The sequence below is a fragment of the Oryx dammah genome, unplaced genomic scaffold (genome assembly GCF_014754425.2).
Source record: "Oryx dammah isolate SB20612 unplaced genomic scaffold, SCBI_Odam_1.1 HiC_scaffold_2, whole genome shotgun sequence".
In the NCBI taxonomy this organism is placed as follows: domain Eukaryota; kingdom Metazoa; phylum Chordata; class Mammalia; order Artiodactyla; family Bovidae; genus Oryx; species Oryx dammah.
In genome coordinates this window covers 183,306,626-183,324,782 of record NW_024070186.1, presented here as the reverse complement: position 1 = coordinate 183,324,782, position 18,157 = coordinate 183,306,626, and the positions used below count along the sequence as shown (strand labels likewise).

Here is an 18,157-nt window from a genome sequence, read left to right as displayed (position 1 = left end):
GCTACAGTCCATGGGGTTGCAAAAGAGTTGGACATGGCTTAAGGACTAAACAACATATACGAGAGGATTTTGAGCTATAAACTTTTGGGGGTGGTGGTACAGAAAGGACATAGTCTATAAGGAAGAGGCTTCCCTGGTGGCTCAGAGGTTAAAGCGTCTGCCTCTAATATGGGAGACCTGGGTTCGATCCCTGAAGGAAATGGCAACCCACTCCAGTATTCTTGCCTGGAGAATCCCATGGACGGAGGAGCCTGGTGGGCTACAGTCCATGGGGTCGCAAAGAGTCAGACACGACTGAGCTTCACTTCACTTCACTTCAGCAGAGTTGAATACTCAGATTCTGTTTCATACAGTATTTGTCCAGTGCTTGTTATGTGCTCAGTGGGCACACGTTTTCCCACACTTTCTCTCTTAATCTTCCCATTTAAACGGTGAGACAGATAAGATGATCCCCTTTAACAGAGAAGTAAACTCAGTCCCCAGAAGAGCACGGTTATGTTTTATGTAGGGGCAGGGACAGAGTCAAGATTTGAACCCAAAGTTACTGGTTCCATGTGTCCTGTCAAGTTAAGATGGACCTCCTGTTCTCATCTCTAAAATGCGAGCAGAAGTGAAAGCAGATGGTCTCTATTGAGCAGCCTTGCAGCTGTAGGATCCGATGCATCAAGGGGTCACTAAAAGCCATGGACCAAGCCTGAGGTGTAGACACTGCTGCTGCTAAGTCGCTTTAGTCGTGTCCGACTCTGTGCGACCCCATAGACGGCAGCCTCCCAGGCTCCCCCGTCCCTGGGATTCTCCAGGCAAGAACACTGGAGTGGTTTGCCATTTCCTTCTCCAATGCATGAAAGTGAAAGTGAAGTCGCTCAGTTGCGTCCGACTCTTCGCGACCCCATGGACTGCAGCCCACCAGGCTCCTCCGTCCATGGGATTTTCCAGGCAAGAGTACTGGCGTGGGGTGCCATTAGACACTACTAAATTGCAGAAAAAAGTGTGCTCCAACTCCGGCCCGGAAGAGTCCCGGGACCGGAGCCCCGCCCCCGGGCGGAGCCCAAGTCTTTACCCGGAACTAGGGCGCGGCTGGGCTGTGCTATTGGCACGGGTGGGAGACGAGCAAAAGAAAATTGCCTGCGACGAGATTCTCATTGAAATGCCCCCATGATACCTCCGGATGGAGAGATTACTCTTTAAAAATGCCTCTAGGATTAGCTCCGATGCCTCTCTCCCTTTTACTCACCTCTCGTGGCGTTCTTTCTTTTTCTTTGCCCCTGCATTGGATGTTCTCTTGGTACGCCCCCACACCGACCGGGAGGGGCGAGGCGCGCTCGCAGGAGCACTGCGCATGCGAATCCCGCCGAGGCCGGGTGGGGCGGCGGGGTGGGAGCACGGACCCCGCCCCTTCGCGACTCCACGCGTGACGTCGCGGGGGGCGCCGGCCTCCGCCCGGCTGCGAGCGGTGAGAGCGAGCGGCGGGCAGATCCAACGCTGCTAGAGCGGGAAGGGATGCGGGTGTTGAGTCTCTGCAGGAGGGGCTTGGCGGGGGAGGGGAGGCCTAGGGGCACTACCAGCCGCCGACCTCTGGCTCTGCCCTCCCCCTTTCTGCCTTTTCCGTCCTTCCAGATGTGCCAGGACGGGAAACAGGGCCGGGGCTGAGCCTTAGTGACACCTGCATTTCTCTGGAGCCCTCCTTCTCCCCCAGCCCATCTGTTTATCTCACCTTCCAGATGTTCCTTTTAATCAGGCTGTCGCTTCTCGCCAGGGAAAGAGCACTCCACTTGGAAGGGGAGCCGGGTTTCAGACTTTGGCCCTTTCACTCCTTTGGTAAAGTGCCCGAACCTCAATTTTCCCCGTAGTTATTTTTGCCTTGTCCCACCTGGTTTTGAAGATCCATATGACCCAGAGAAATAGAAAGGAAATGAACGTTTGTTCAATTCTTGCAAGGCCAGGTACTAGGGCAACTTTTATCTGCCCCATTTAGTCCTCACTATTTGATGTTCCTAGAACTCCCATTTCACAGATTTCTTAAACTCATACAGGTTCGCTGATTTGTCTCCTTGAGCCAGTGAGTGGCAGAGGAGGATTTCAGTTGAGTTTAGCTCCAAAGTGGAGTTTTTTTCGTCCAGCGCTTACTTGTCTGGACTCTCAACTGGAACCCTGGCCAAACCGTGGCCCCAGAACAGCTGCTTCCTGAATTTCTCTCCTGGAGAATTCTCCTTTCTGAGTTCCTTTTTCCAGCACAGCGTACTCTGCTCTGCTTCCGCCTTGATTACTTCAGAAATGAAACTCAGCAAACATTTATTGAGTGGTGCATGGAGATAAACACTCAGAGTTAGGAGCCTCGGATTCCTGTCCTGGCTCTGCCACATTGACTGGCTGTGTGGCCTTGGACAAGTCCCTTGTCTTCCTGATGCTTTAACTTCTCTTTGAATGAAATGGGTAAGTGCCTTCTTACTGGCAGGCTCTTGTCCAGTTCTCCCTTCCTCTCCTCCAGCAGGCTCTTCCCGGAGGCTCAGACCCCTCTGCTCCCCATGGGCAGCTGCCAGGCAGGGCACTACCTGCATTTCTGCCTGGCCCACCACCCACCTCTGGTCTGTGCCACTTTGATCCTGCTGCTTCTTGGCCTTTCTGGCCTGGGTCTTGGTGGCTTCCTCCTCACCCACAGAACTGACCTGCGCAGCCCTGACATCCCCCAGGTGAGTACTTACTCTCCTGCTCATCCATCCCCTGCAGGCCACTTCTTGCTGCTAATCTCCTCTCACCTCTCCTCACCTTCTTTTTGCACACAGGACTGGGTCTCCTTCTTGAGATCTTTTGGCCAGCTGACCCTGTGCCCCGTGAATGGGACAGTCACAGGGAAAAGGCGTGGGTCTCATATCGTGGGCTTACTGACCACCTTGAACTTCGGAGATGGTCCAGACAGGAACAAGACCCAGACATTCCAAGCCCAGGTCCAGGGTAGTCGGATGGGATTGAAAGGTGAGACCAAGGAGGAATTGTGGGGTTGGATATCAGAACACTCAGGGGTGGGGCCCTGCCTCTGACCTCACCATCCTGGTGACTTTGGCCACATCTCTGGGCCTTAATCACTTCTGCTATAATAAGACTAGATATTTTCAGTGAACACAGTGCCCACTGTGTAGATTCTCGATAAATGTTTTCTCTGTCCCCTTCCAGCTTTGAGGATTCTTTGATTCTATCCTTGGAGGTGTGATGAAATTGGCAAGATTTGAGCTAAAGTTCTTTCTCAATCCTCTTCACCCCTTGGGGCTTCTGTTAGAGGCACCTTCTTTTTTCCTTGGGGATATCAGAGAAGCATGTTCTATTTATTTAACCTAGTGTCTTTAGTGCCTGATACAGCTCTGTGTGCTATGAAGTATACAGAAAAATTAGACATCTTCCATTCCCAAATGGCTTAAGTCTTCTGGGAAAATGATGAGTGAGAGTGAGTTGGGGGTGCCATTAATTCCTGGGGGAGATTTGGCCTCAAGTTCCTTCTCTAAAGACTGTGGAAATGAAGGAGGAGGACAGAAAAGTGGAACTCTTAGACTTCTCTGGTCCTTTCCAACACTATTGTTCTAAGATTCTCCATGGAGTCAATATGTATATGTGTAGGGAGGCACACATATACATATATTGCCAGGTGAGAGTAGGTCTTTATATTTTCAGGTGTACGTGTGTGTGATCAGAGAGCAAGAGTAAAGGAATGTATATGATATATACAGACTTGGAACATTTTTTCCTGTCTTTTTATGTAAAATATATAAATATAAAAGATTAACCATAAAGTACACCTATTTAAAATGTACAAGTAAATGGCTTTTTTTATATTAAAAAAATGTGCAACTGTCACCACTGTCCATTCTAGAACATTTTCATTGCCTGACGAAGAAATCCTGTCCCCATTAGCATGTACTTCCCTTTTTCTCGTAACCTTCCAGCCCTAGGCAACCAGTAACACTTTTTATCTCTGAAGATATACCTTTTCTGGACATTTCATATAATATGTTGTCTTTTGTGATTGGCTTCTTTTACTTAGCATAATGTTTTCAAGGTTCATCCATATTGTATGATATGTTAGTACTTCATTTCTTTTTACTGCTGAAAGGCATTCAGTATATGCATATTCCACATTTTATTTATCCATTCATCAGTTGATTGACATTTGAATTGTTTCCACTTCTTACCTATTATGAATGATGCTGCTGTAAACACTAATGTAAAAGTTATTGCATTATTCTATGTTTTCATTTCTTTTGAGTATATACCTAGAAATGGAGTTTCTGGGTCATATAGTAACTCTGTGTTTAAGGAACTGCTAGACTGTTTTCCGAAATGACTGTACCATTTTATATTCCTTCCAGCAGTATATAAGAGTTCTAATTTCTTCACATTCTCACCAACACTGGTTATTGCCTGTTTTTTGACTATAGCCATCCTAGTCAGGGTGAAGTGATATCTAATTACGTTTCTGTTTTGCGTTTTCTTTTTTTATTGAAGTACAGTTGATTTACAGTGTTGTGTTAATGTATTCTGTACATCAAAGTGATTCAGTTATACATATATATATTCTTTTTCATATTCTTTTCCATTATGGTTTATCACAGAATGTTGAGTATAGTGTCCTGTGCTATACAGTAGGACCTTGTTGTTTATACATCCCATATATAATAGTTTGCGTTGGCTAACCCCAGACTCTCAACCCCCCCGCCCCCACTTTCCCTTGGCAAACACAAGTCTGTTCTCTATGTTTGTGAGTCTGTTTCGTAGATATGTTCATTTGTGTTGTATTTTAGATTCTGCGTATAAATGATATTGTATGGCATTTGTCTTTCTCTTTCTGCTTGACTTCACTTGGTGTGATCATCTCTAGGTCCATCCATGTTGCTGCAAACGGCATTATTTCATTCTTTTTATGGCTGAGTAGTATTTAGGTGGTTTCTAGGTCTTGGCTGTTGTGGGGTGCATGTGTCTTCTTGAATTGTAGTTTTGTCTGGATATATGCCCAGGAGTGGGATTGCTGGATCATATGGCAACTCTATTTGAAATTTTTCATACTGTTTTCTGTAGAGGCTGCACTAGTTTACATTCCTACCAACAGCGTAAGAGGGTTCCCTTTTCTCCACACCTCTGCCAGGATTTGTTATTTTTAGACTTTTTGATGATGGTCATTCTGACCAGTGTGAAGTGGTACCTTGTCGGTAGTTTTGATTTGCATTTTTCTAATAATTAGCGATGATGAACATCTTTTCGTGTGCCTATTGGCCATATCTATGTCTTCATTGGACAAACGGCTGTTTAGTTCTTCTGCCCATTTTTTGATTGTGTTGGGTTTTTTTGTTTGTTTGTTTGAGTTGTATGAGCTGTTTGTATGTTTTGGAAATTAAGCCCTTATCAGTTGCATCATTTGATTTGCATTTTCTTAATGACTGATGATATTGAATATTTTTTTATATGCTTATTGGCCATTTGTGTATCTTCTTCAGAGAAATGTATATTCAGAGTCTTTGTTCATTTTAAAAATTGGATAACTTATACAGGGTTCTTATCTGATGTATGATTTGCAAATTTTCTCTCCCATCTCTGGGTTGTCTTTCACCTTGTTAATGGTATGCTTGGAAGCATGAAAGTTTTCATTTAGATGAGGTCCAGTTTCTATTTTTGTTGTTGTTACTGCTTGTGATTTTAGCATTATATCTGACAAGACTGTGCCTAACCCATGGTCACTAAATATAGGTTCGGTTCAGTTCAGTTCAGTTCAGTCGCTCAGTCATGTCCGACTCCTTGCGACCCCATGAATCACAGCACGCCAGGCCTCCCTGTCCATCACCAACTCCCAAAGTTCGCTCAAACTTAAATCCATCAAGTTGGTGATGCCATCCAGCCATCTCATCCTCTGTCGTCTCCTTCTCCTCCTGCCCTCAATCGCTCCCAGTTTTCCAATGAGTCAGCTCTTTGCATGAGGTGGCCAAAGTACTGGAGTTTCAGCTTTAGCATCATTCCTTCCAAAGAAATCCCAGGGCTGATCTCCTTCAGAATGGACTGGTTGGATCTCCTTGCAGTCTAAGGGACTCTTAAGAGTCTTCTCCAACACCACAGTTCAAAAGCATCAATTCTTCGGTGCTGAGCTTTCTTCACAGTCCAACTCTCACATCCATACATGACCACTGGAAAAACCATGGCCTTGACTAGACGGACCTTTGTTGGCAAAGTAATGTCTCTGCTTTTGAATATGCTATCTAGGTTGGTCATAACTTTCCTTCCAAGGAGTAAGTGTCTTTTAATTTCATGGCTGGTTACTACTATTGTTTTCTTGTAAGAATTTTGTATTTTTAGCTCTTACATTTAGATCTGTGATCAATTTTGAGTTAAATTTTTCTGTGTATGGTGTGAGGATAGGGTCCAACTTTATTCATTTGCAGGTACTATTCAGTTGACCTGGCATATTTTGTTGAGAAGACTATTCTTTCCTCATTGAATAACCTTGGCACTCTTACTGAAAGCAATTGACCACAGACATATGGGTTTATTTCTGGATTCTCAGTTCTGTTCCATTGATCTATGTCTCTACTTATGCTAGTACCACACTGTTTTGATCACTGTAGCTTTGTAGTAAGTTTTGAAATCAGAAAATGTGAATTCTCATCTACGGCTGTACCACCCTAACTCAGAAGCTAAGCAGGGTCGAGCCTGGTTAATACTTGGATGGGAGAAAATGCGAACTCTCCAGCTTTGTTCTTTTTTTTTTTTTTAAAGATTGTTTTGGCTATTGCAGATCCCTTGGATTTTCATATTATTTTTAGGATCAGCTTGTCAGTTTCTGCTTCTGCATGGTTAGAAACAAAGTTGTAACATTCAAGATTGTTTTGGACCAAGTAAAAAGTAATCACATATGATTGCATCATCTAAGCAGTAATTATTGAACACCTACTATGTACGAAGCATGGGGAATAGAGCATTGTCTGTAAGATATGGATCCTCACCTCAAATCACTCACAATCTAGCAAGGATACAGATGTGAACAGAAGTAAATACCTTTCAGCATGTGCAGTGGAACACAGGGTACAGCGAGAGTATCATAAGTCTGTCAAGCAGGGATAGTGAAGACAGGCCTTTCCAAGGATATAGGCAGGGACTGAACTGAGGCTCAAGGGAGGCTTCAGAATGTGCCCTTTTGGCCAGTGCGTGCACGTGGGCACGGTTGCTGTTGTGTCCAGTTCTTTGTGACACTGTAGACTGTAGTCCACCAGGCTCCTCTGTCCATGGGATTCTCCAGGCAAGAATATTGAAGTGGCTTGCCATTTCCTCCTCCACGGGATCTTCGCGACTTAGGGATCGAACCCGTGTCTCTTGCATCTCCTGCATTGGCAGGCAGATTCTTCACTGCTGAGCCACCTGGGAAGACCCATTCCAGCCAGAAGGAAGAGCATATGCAAAAGCAGGCAGACAGGGATTACGATGGCACATTTAGGAACTTCCAGGGGTTCGGTTTGTTGCAGGGAAAGGAGTATTGATGAGTGGCAGGAAATGGATCTGAAGCAGCAGGCAGAATTTCATGAAGAGTCCCTTGTGCCAAGCCAAGGTAGTTGAACTTTTAACTAGTATATTTGGCTTACTCAATGAGTTTAATCAGAAAGATAGTAGAATTTTGTTCTTTTGTTCTTTTTAAAAGATCATACTCTGTTGGCTGACTGCCTGGAAGGAATGGGTCAAAGTGCATGAAGACCAGTTAGAAAGTGATTGTGATAAAAAGATGATAAGGACTTCCCTAGGGAACCAGTGGTTAAGACTGCACTCTTCTAAGGCAGGGGCATGGATTCCTTCCCTGGTCAGGGTACTGAGATCCCATTTGCAGTGTAGCGCAGCCCCCCCAAAAAAGATGATACGAAGAACTGAGCTAAGATGGTGGTGTGAAAGAGGGGGACTGATTTGAGAGTTGATAGAAGTGTGAGATGGATAGGATTTGGTGAGAGATTTGATTTGGGGAATGTAGAAGAAAGGGGAATTTTCTTATAAATTTCACAAATATGTTTCTCAGTTGCAATTATGATGTATATACTGGTTTGTATTTTTTTTTCACTTTATGACATCATGTTTTCTATATTACTGAATGGCCAGAACACTATTTTAATGGATATAAATTGATCTGTTAATTGGTTAGACCAACCTTTGTTAATGCTTTCTCTATTGATAAACATTTTTGTTTTCTATTTTTTTATATTTTTCATGAAATTACAATAAACACTTCATATACTTTGCATTTTTCTTTTGAATCCTTTTCGTAGGATTAGTTTCTACGAGTGGTATTACTGAGTCAAAGTATGGACATTTTTTTAAATATGCAAATTCATTTTGTTGTGGAATCAGATTACATAGAAAGGTACAGAGCAAATGTAAAACTCTTCCTTACCTCCCCTGCAGAGTCCACAGTTTGCTGGGCATCCTCTCAGTCCTTCTCTGTCTCCATTTAAAATTGCAACAGAAACATCCAAATTGTCCTCTAAAAATGTCACCAGTGAAGAGTGCCCATTTCTCCACATTTCAACAACTCTTGTTATTATCACTCCTTTTAATTTTTACCAATTTAATGGTCCAAGGAACTACCTGATTTTTATTTTATTTTTTTAGTGAAACAAGTAAAGTGTTTATTAGGAAAAAAGAATACAGTATGTGTGGATAGGCACATGGGCAAACTCAGAGAGAGTCATACCCTTATGGTAGTTTAAATCACTTGTGTGGGGCATTTCTTTTGGGTTTCCTCTGGCCAGTCTTTTTTTTCTTGGGTCGGCAGTTTATTTTTAAAAAAACTAAAAACCCGGTTGTCTTATTTTCTTCCTTGTCCATCATTTTTCTTAGCAGAGCAAGTTACAAAAAACTGGGGAGGGGGGTTATATTATCTTTGCAGACTGACATATTTGCGGAGGGCCCGTGTTAACAATGATTCAAAAGCTCCTAGGTTTACTCCTGAATCAGGCAAAGAGCAAAGGACAACACAAGAAGGAATTTTGTTTACAACATCATAAAATAACATTGATTATGACAACGCAGTGGTTACGATTATGTTCATGATGGGATATTCCTTGCCCAAACACCAGGCAGGCTAAAATCACCCAGCTTCTTACAAACTGGAGGAAGCAGTGCAAGCAGTCATCTGAAGAGTGGGAACCGAATGGGTAAGGCTTCTCGGGTGGTGAGGCTCTTGACACCAGCGGCTCCTCGCCCGGGCTGCCCCCCCTCTTGAGTCCTGGTCTTTTGTTTCGTCTAAGAGGGCGGAGCAGATCTCCAGCTTCTCAGTTCTATCGGGTCACTGTTGGCTGCATTGTCACAGCCCCCCACGGGCTCGCCGTCGAGGTGCACTTGCAGGATAGTGGAGGAGTCTTTAATGCCTTGCCGGAGCTGGCGGTCATCTAGCATGTTGTAGGCCAGGTAGTCACGGACACCAGGGAGCTGCAGAAACTGCAGCACGGCGTGGCTGAAGCCGCACTGGGCTGCTCTGGCGTCCTCTTGAGGGAGAACACCACCTTGTCCTTCTTCACCAATGCGTCCAGGTGTTCCCAAGAGCTGTTGCTGCCCAAGCGTTCTGCCCCGCATGCCCAGGATCCGCAGGCCAGTGCCTGCACCATGCCCACAGTGGAGCAGAGCTGCTGCCGCTGGCCCAGGGACCTGCTCATCCCCGCGTGCTGGCTGGAGCCCTCGGCCCCTGGCGACCTGGGCTAGCCACTGGCCAGTCATTTTGATCTGCCTGAGTCTGTATTTTGTATATCACAGGATCCTCCCACGTATGCTCACGCATCTCTAAGCCAAGGTGGATTCCAGCGAAAATGCCTGTGGGTAGTTTAGCATCACTCCCTTTTTGACCTCCAAGGAGTTTTCTAGACAGGAAGGTCTCCTTGACTTAGAGAATGAGGAATATGTGGTCTCTTAATCTGGATAGGGCCTAGCCTCTCTTGATTGTCCTGCTATTAATATTTTGGAGTTTCTGACCACAGGGAATGAACTCCCAATTGTTCACCCAGTGGGGATGGGCACATCTATCGCTTGCCTCAATCTGACATTGAAAACAGAGCCCAAGGTTGAAATTTTTTTACCCTGAACCCCAACAGTCCCATTGCCTGCTGAAACAAAAATAGCAACATTCTCCATAGAGTTTAAATAAGATTATGTTCAGAATCTTATAAAATAATCCTTAAAATGTCATGATACAACCAAAATTATTCAGCATATAAGGAACACAAAAATTTCAACTGGCACAGGAAAGAATGATCAATAGATGTCAAAATAGAATGCAGATGACAGAATTATTTGACAGAGGTTTTAAGTCAGCCATTATAAAAATGCTCAATCAACAACACTCTTAAATGCTAAAAATAGTCTGTAAAGAGGGAACATAAAGATGTAAATGCAAATTTTAGAATTGAAAATCACAACAACCAAAATTAGAAACTCATTGGCTGGACTCAGTAGCAGACAGAGGAAAGAGTCTTAACTTTGACTTTTGTTGTTGTTTAGTCACTAAGTTGTGTTAGTGACTGTTTTGTTTTTGTGACCCCATGGACTGTAGCCCACCAGGCTCCTCTGTCCATGGAATTTTCCAGGCAAGAATACTGAAGTTGGTTGCCATTTCCTTCTACATGACTTTTTAAATTAATTAATTAATTTTTTATTGAAGGATAATTGCTTACACTGATAGGATACTGAAAGAGGAACTCCCCGGGGTTGGTAGGTGCCCAGTATGCTACTGGAGATCAATGGAGAAATAACTCCAGAAAGAATGAAGGGATGGAGCCAAAGCAAAAACAGTACCCAGTTGTGGATGTGACTGGTGATAGAAGCAAGCTCCGATGCTGTAAGGAGCAGTATTGCATAGGAACCTGGAATGTCAGGTCCATGAATCAAGGCAAATTGGAAGTGGTCAACCAGGAGATGGCAAGAGTGAACATCGACATTCTAGGAATCAGCAAACTAAAATGGACTGGAATGGGTGAACTTAACTCAGATGACCTATTATATCTACTGTTGTGGGCAGGAATCCCTTAGAAGAAATGGAGTAGCCATCATGGTCAACAAAAGAGTCTGAAATGCAGTACTTGGATGCAATCTCAAAATCGACAGAATGATCTATGTTCGTTTCCAAGACAAACCATTCAATATCACGGTAATCCAAGCCTATGCCCCAACCAGTAACTCTGAAGAAGCTGAAGTTGAATGGTTCTATGAAGACCTACAAGACCTTTTAGAACTAACACCCCAAAAAGATGTCCTTTTCATTACAGGGGACTGGAATGCAAAAGTAGAAGTCAAGAAACACCTGGAATAATAGGCAAAATTGGCCTTGGAGTACAGAATGAAGTGTGGCAAAGGCTAATAGAGTTTTGCCAAGAGAATGCACTAGTTATAGCAAACTCTCCTCCAACAGCACAAGAGAGGGCTCTACACGTGGACATCACCAGATGGTCAACAGCGAAATCAGATTGATTATATTCTTTGCAGCCAAAGATGGAGAAGTTCTATACAGTCAGCAAAAACAAGACCAGGAGCTGACTGTGGCTCAGATCATGAACTCTTCATTGCCAAATTCAGATTGAAATTGAAGAAAGTAGGGAAAACCACTAGACCGTTCAGGTATGACCTAAATCAAATCCCTTATGATTATACAGTGGAAGTGAGAAATAGATTTAAGGGCCTAGATCTGATAGATAGAGTGCCTGATGAACTATGGATGGAGGTTCGTCATATTGTACAGGCGACAGGGATCAAGACCATCCCCATGGAAAAGAAATAGAAAAAAGCAAAATGGCTGAGGAGGCCTTACAAATACCTGTGAAAAGAAGAGAAGCGAAAAGCAAAGAAGAGGAAAGATAAAAGCATCTGAATGCAGAGGCAAAGAATAGCAAGGAGAGGTAAGAAAGCCTTCCTCGGTGATCAATGCAAAGAAATAGAGGAAAACAAACATAATGGGAAAGACTAGAGATCTCTTCAAGAAAATTAGAGATACCAAGGGAACATTACATGCAAAGATGGGTTCGATAAAGGACAGAAATGGTACAGACCTAACAGAAGCAGATGTTAAGAAGAGGTGGCAAGAATATACAGGAGAACTGTACAAAAAAGATCTTCACGACCAAGATAATCACGATGGTGTGGTCATTCGCCTAGAGCCAGACATCCTGAAATGTGAAGTCAAGTGGGCCTTAGAAAGCATCACTATGAACAAAGCTAGTGGAAGTGATGGAATTCCAGTGGAGCTATTTCAAATCCTGAAAGATGATGCTGTGAAAGTGCTACACTCAATATGCCAGCAAGTTGGAAAACTCAGCAGTGGCCACAGGACTAGAAAAGGTCAGTTTTCTTTCCAGCCTCAAAGAAAGGCAATGCCAAAGAATGCTCAAACTACCACACAATTGTACTCGTCTTACACATTAGTAAAGTAATGCTCAAAATTCTCCAAACCAGGCTTCAGCAATACGTGAACCGTGAACTTCCTGATATTCAAGCTGGTTTTAGAAAAGGCAGAGGAACCAGAGATCAAATTGCCAACATCCGCTGGATCATCGAAAAACCAAGAGAGTTCCAGAAAAACATCTATTTCTGCTTTATTGACTATGCCAAAGCCTTCGCCTCTGTGGATCACAATAAACTGTGGACAATTCTGAAAGAGATGGGAATACCGGACCACCTGACCTGCCTCTTGAGAAACCTATATGCAGGTCAGGAAGCAACAGTTAGAACTGGACATGGAACAACAGACTGGTTCCAAATAGGAAAAGGAGTACGTCAAGGCTGTATATTGTCACCCTGCTTATTTAACTTATATGCAGAGTATATCATGAGAAACGCTGGACTGGAAGAAGCACAAGCTGGAATCAAGCTTGCTGGGAAAAATATCAATAACCTCAGATATGCAGATGACACCACCCTTATGGCAGCAAGTGAAGAGGAACTAAAAAGCCTCTTGATGAAAGTGAAAGAGGAGAGTGAAAAAGTTGGCTTAAAGCTCAACATTCAGAAAACTAAGATCATAGCATCTGGTCCCATCACTTCATGGGAAATAGATGGGGAAACAGTAGAAACAGTGTCAGACTTTATTTTTTTGGGCTCCAAAATCACTGCAGATGGTGACTGCGGCCATGAAATTAAAACACGCTTACTCCTTGGAAGGAAAGTTATGACCAACCTAGATAGCATATTCAAAAGCAGAGACATTACTTTGCCAACAAAGGTCCATCTAGTCAAGGCTATGGTTTTTCCAGTGGTCATATATGGATGTGAGAGTTGGACTGTGAAGAAGGCTGAGCGCCAAAGAATTGATGCTTTTGAACTGTGGTGTTGGAGAAGATTTTAAAGGAGATCAGTCCTGGGTGTTCATTGGAAGGACTGATGCTAAAGCTGAAACTCCAATACTTTGGCCACCTGATGTGAAGAGCTGACTCATTGGAAAAGACCTGATGCTGGGAGGGATTGGGGGCAGGAGGAGAAGGGGACGACCGATTGAGATGGCTGGATGGCATCACCGACTTGATGGACATGAGTTTGAGTGAACTCTGGGAGTTGGTGATGGACAGGGAGGCCTAGCGTGCTGGGATTCATGGGGTCGCAAAGGGTCCAACACGACTGAGCGAGTGAACTGAACTGAACTGAAATTGCTCACAGAATTTTGCTGTTTTCTGTCAAACCTCAACATGAATCAGCCATAGGTATACATATATCCCCTCCCTTTTGAAGCTCCCTCCCACACCTACCTGATTTTTAAGTTAATTTCTTTGGCCACCTCCGGTCTTAGTTTCAGCATGAGGACTCTAATACTGGTGTGAAGGCCTAGTTGCTCTGCAGCATGTGGGCTCTTAATTCCCTGACTGGGGATTGAACCCGCATCCTTTGCGTTGGAAAGGCAGATTCTTAACCACTGAACCAGGAAGGAAGTTCCTGGAATTACCTGATTGTTTTAATTTGCTTTCTCCTGATTGCTAGTGAAGTTGAGCAATTTTCGTACAGGTTTATTGGCCATTTTCCTGTGTTCTCTAAATTTCCTATTCATATCCTTTAGTTCTTTCAAGATATTTATCTTACGATTTTTTAAAATTCTTTATACATTCTGGATAGTAAACACTTTGTCAATTAAATATGCCATAGGTATTTTCAGTCATTCTGTTACTTTCTTCTTTTTTTAAAACTTACCTTTCATTGTACGGAAGCCTTTAATTCTTATGAAATTTATTGCTCTTGTCCTCAGGCTTTTAAGTTTTGTGTCTTTTTTTGGAATGCCTTTGTTTCCCACTTTAAAATGAGAAAATGTTCTTCTCTGTTTTCTGTTAATACTTACTTAGGTTTTGGTTTTGTTTTAGTTTATTTACAAAAGCTCTTTACTACATCTGGACTTTATAGTGTCAGGTAACAGTCTAACTTTTTTCCCAAATGGAAATTGTCCCAGGGCCATTGACTGAGTAGGCCATTCTTTTTCTACTAATTTGAAATGAGATGTGAACTTTTTAATGGATTTGAGTACCTAGTAGAAGACTGTTTTCTTCAGAAAAATAGACTAGTTTAGACAAATTGATAGCAGCAGTGTGTATCTATCTCAGTTTTACTGCAGCCTTCTGAGAACTGGTATGACCATTTTATTGATTGTGAGCTAACTTAATTTTTGTTTATATTGGTATGCAGTTATTTTCATTTCTCAGTGACATAAATGATGGTATGAAAGGACTTTCTTGAATACAATCAATACCAAAATACCTGGTACTGTAGGAAGCCTACAGAAATGAATAGATGTCTAAAGATGGATACCTCCCAGAATTTTCTTAACATCTCCTCCTCTGTGCCTCTCATAGGATCTTTTGCAGGAGAGCTGGTCCTCGTAACGGCCAGGGTGACCACAGAAAGGACCCCAGGAACCTGCCTGTATTTTAGTGCTACTCCAGAAATCCTGCCCTCCACCCAGCCACCGATATCCTGCTCAGAGGAGGGAGCAGGAAATGCCACCCTGAGCCCTAGAATGGCTGAAGAGTGTGTCAGTGTCTGGAGCCATGAAGGTCTTGTGCTCACCAAGTTACTCACCTCGGTAAGAGCCTCGGTAAACTTTGTTGGGCTTTCATAAACTGTCATGCTGACTGCTGTGTCGTGAAGGCCCCTGGAGGTAGCTTTACCAAGGGGGAAAAGCACAGGCTTTATAATCTTGCCACAGAGGCTGTGTGACCTTGAACAAGCATGTGGGCCTTTCAGAACCTCAGCTTCCTCATCTGTAAAATAGAAAACATGATACTATCTCCTAGTACCAACAAATAAGGATAAATGAGAATGAATGTAAAGTGCCTAGTACAATGTTAGCTATTACTATTAACAATTGTCTTTAGATACAATAAAACATTATCTTCACCTCAAAGGAGTTCAGAAGCTGTAATAAAAGGCAGAATGGACTAATTGCTATGGGAGAGATGTGAGCAAAGTGTTATTCAAACAGAGTGAGGACCAATTAACTCTTAACTTGCACATTTATGGGGAGTGCTTCACCAAGAAGCTGGCATTTAAAAAAGGGAATTGTTTACAGTAGTTTATAATGTACAGAGTGTTTTCAGGTTCATTATCTTATTTGATCTTAAAATAGCTTTTTGAGGTAGCTGTTATTATCCCATTTTACAGATGAGGAAACAGAGAGGGAGTGAATTGCCCCAGGCCATACAACTGGTTAAGTTGGCAGAGCCAGGATTGCAACCTGCAGTGTCTGACTTCCAAGTCTTCTGTCCTGTCAGGGTGATCCTTGGAGAATGAGGAAGACTTGGGCCAGGAATGCCATAGAGGGGGCTCGGGAGAGGGGAGACACATTCCAGGCAAAGGGATTAGCGTGAGCAGAGGCCTAGGGATTGAAAGGTGTTCAGTGTTTGGGGGCACTCCATGATGAGGGCTTAGGAATGACTTAGGGGAAGAGGCAAAGAGATGCAGGGGCCAGGTCATGACGCACCGTGATGCCTGGCTAAGATGCTATGATTTGATAACTGCAGGTTACAGGATTCCTTGGTGCTGGGTGGACAAGACTGGCTAAGTGGAGGAGAGAGACAGTTAGGAGGCTGCTGCATACACTTCCCTCAGATTCGTAAAGACCCTGGTGAGGAACATAACCTGGGAGCTTGGAATCCAGAGATCGTGGTTTCCAGACCTGGCCCTGCTTGCACATTTCAAAACATAGACAGTAGTGAACTTCCCTGTCTCTTGGCGTCATTACAGTGTTCAATTTAACGTTTGAACAAGAAAGTAAGCAAGTGTTAAATTGTATAAAAATAGAGGGCTTTCCTGGTGGCTCAGTGGGAAAGAATCCACCTGCCAAAGCAGGAGACCCGGGTTCGATCCCTGGCCCGGGAGGATTGCACGTGCCATGGAGCAGCACACTGCTTGTGCCACAGCTACTGAGCCCACGCGCTGCAGCTGTTGAAGCCCTCAAGCCCAAGAGCCCATACTCTACAGCAGGAGAAGCCACCTCGACGAAAAGCCCTCACGCCACAGCTAGAGCAGCCCCGACTCCGTGCAACTGGAGAAAAGCCCACGCAGTCACAAAGACCTAGCACAGCCAAAAATAAATAAAAATAACATTTTCCCTTTAGTTGTTCCCTGGATATGGAGAGCCTTTTCCCCCATGAAGGCTCTCTCTATAGCCCTTGGGCTGGGGGTGTCTAAGATGTCTTTTTCCCCAGGGAAGATCCTCCACAGACCCTCTCCATCATTCCTCCTCCCCTCCCCGTCCCCACCCCTAGGAGGAGCTGACTCTGTGTGGCTCTCGGCTGCTGGTTTTGGGCTTCTTCCTGATTCTGTTCTGTGGCCTCTGCTGTCTCACTGCTGCGTGCTTCCATCCGCGCCGGGAGTCCCACTGGTCTAGAACCCGGCTCTGAGGGCCCTGGCCTAGTTCCCGTCTTGTTCTCAGGTAAGGTTCTTTGACTCAGTCCTGTAGGAATAGGGGATGAGGTGGGGGTGGCAGTTCTGAGACAGAGCCATTCCTAAACAATACGGTTTGGTTTTACTTATTTCTGTACTCTATACAGATGGAATCATACACATCCTTCTGTGACTGACTTCTTTCAATTAATACTCTGACTTTAAGATTCATAGTTGTAGTTCATGTCCAAGCTTTTTGGCAACAGTGGTGAATTAAGAGGGTTGAAATTTGATGATATGCCCTGGATATAAATCCTATTTGTCTCGCTTTTTTTTGTGAAATTCTGATGCCCGATTTATGATGTAAATTTTGTGAAATTCATCTGGAGCTGCTCAAAAGGATTGATGATGCCCGTTTACTAGACACATACTGTGTGCCGGCGTTCTTCACATGCACCTTCTCTTTTACATTAGCCATCATTGCATTTAGAAAAAGTTCTGCCAACAGGATCTTTGGAGGGACACAGCTTCCAAAGTGAGGGTGGGACATATTGGCTGGCTAGTTAGTGTGCTCGCTCATTAAGGTAAAAAATTCTGTAAAAACTCATCTTTTCAGGTGAGTCTCGTATATAATTTGAGAGTCATTTTATTGTGTACTCAGCTCTTAAACTATTTTCAGCTTTGGCTGGCTGCTGTGCCCTAGGAAGTCCCCATGGGAGAAGAGGAAACAGCCTAGGCCCAGGGAAGAGCACTAACCAGAGGATCTGGACCTTTACGATCAACTTTGCTCATCTTGCTTAGGGCTAGGCCTGACTACTGCAACCACCTACTTGGGTTGGGAAAAGGTGAAACCCTCTCAGCCTTTCTTAGATCTGAGAAGATTGGAAAAGGGAGGCTTTCTGGCTCCTGGCAGGTTCTGGGGTCCTGAGGCCATCTCACTTGGAATAAGTGCCTGTGCTTATCTCTAGTTGTCACTTCCTCTGCTCCTTCCTCAATTTCTGCAACCAGCCCAGAGCTTCCTCCAAGGGCCCTCTGACCTGCCCTGTGTTTTTTCTTTCTTTCCAGGTGTGGATCAACTTCTTGGGCCTTGATTTTGAGTTGGAAGAGATGTTACAAAAAGTGGAGAGCTGGAATGTGGGAGGAAATAAAAGGCTTTTTTGCTCAGTGTTTTCCGGGGTGTTGATTGGGGGTTGGATTGAGGTGGGAATCTTAGGGTAAGAAGGCTAGGGAGGTTTGGGGGATTTTTCCTTGTTGACTCTTTAGGTTAGGGAACAGGTTTAAGGCATAGATGACTGCAGTTCTT

General features: G+C 43.9%; 1 protein-coding gene and 1 pseudogene across 5 annotated transcripts; one reads left to right on the top strand and one right to left on the bottom strand.

Moving 5' to 3' along the window:
- Window positions 1-1,329: 1,329 nt before the first annotated feature.
- On the top strand, window positions 1,330-18,021 carry TMEM219 (transmembrane protein 219). Of its 5 annotated transcripts, none has more exons than XM_040259520.1 (6): window positions 1,330-1,453; window positions 2,492-2,690; window positions 2,784-2,973; window positions 14,823-15,052; window positions 16,737-16,903; window positions 17,920-18,021. In XM_040259520.1, the coding sequence occupies exons 2-5, from the start codon at window positions 2,526-2,528 to the stop codon at window positions 16,869-16,871; spliced, it is 720 nt and encodes a 239-aa protein (XP_040115454.1). In that variant the 5' UTR covers window positions 1,330-1,453; window positions 2,492-2,525; the 3' UTR covers window positions 16,872-16,903; window positions 17,920-18,021. The 5 variants fall into 5 exon arrangements, with proteins under 5 accessions (XP_040115454.1, XP_040115446.1, XP_040115475.1 ...); XM_040259541.1 differs by having other exon boundaries at window positions 1,339-1,453; window positions 2,489-2,690; XM_040259530.1 differs by having other exon boundaries at window positions 1,339-1,943; window positions 2,489-2,690.
- On the bottom strand, window positions 9,113-9,726 carry LOC120859282 (annotated as a pseudogene).
- Window positions 18,022-18,157: the final 136 nt, after the last annotated feature.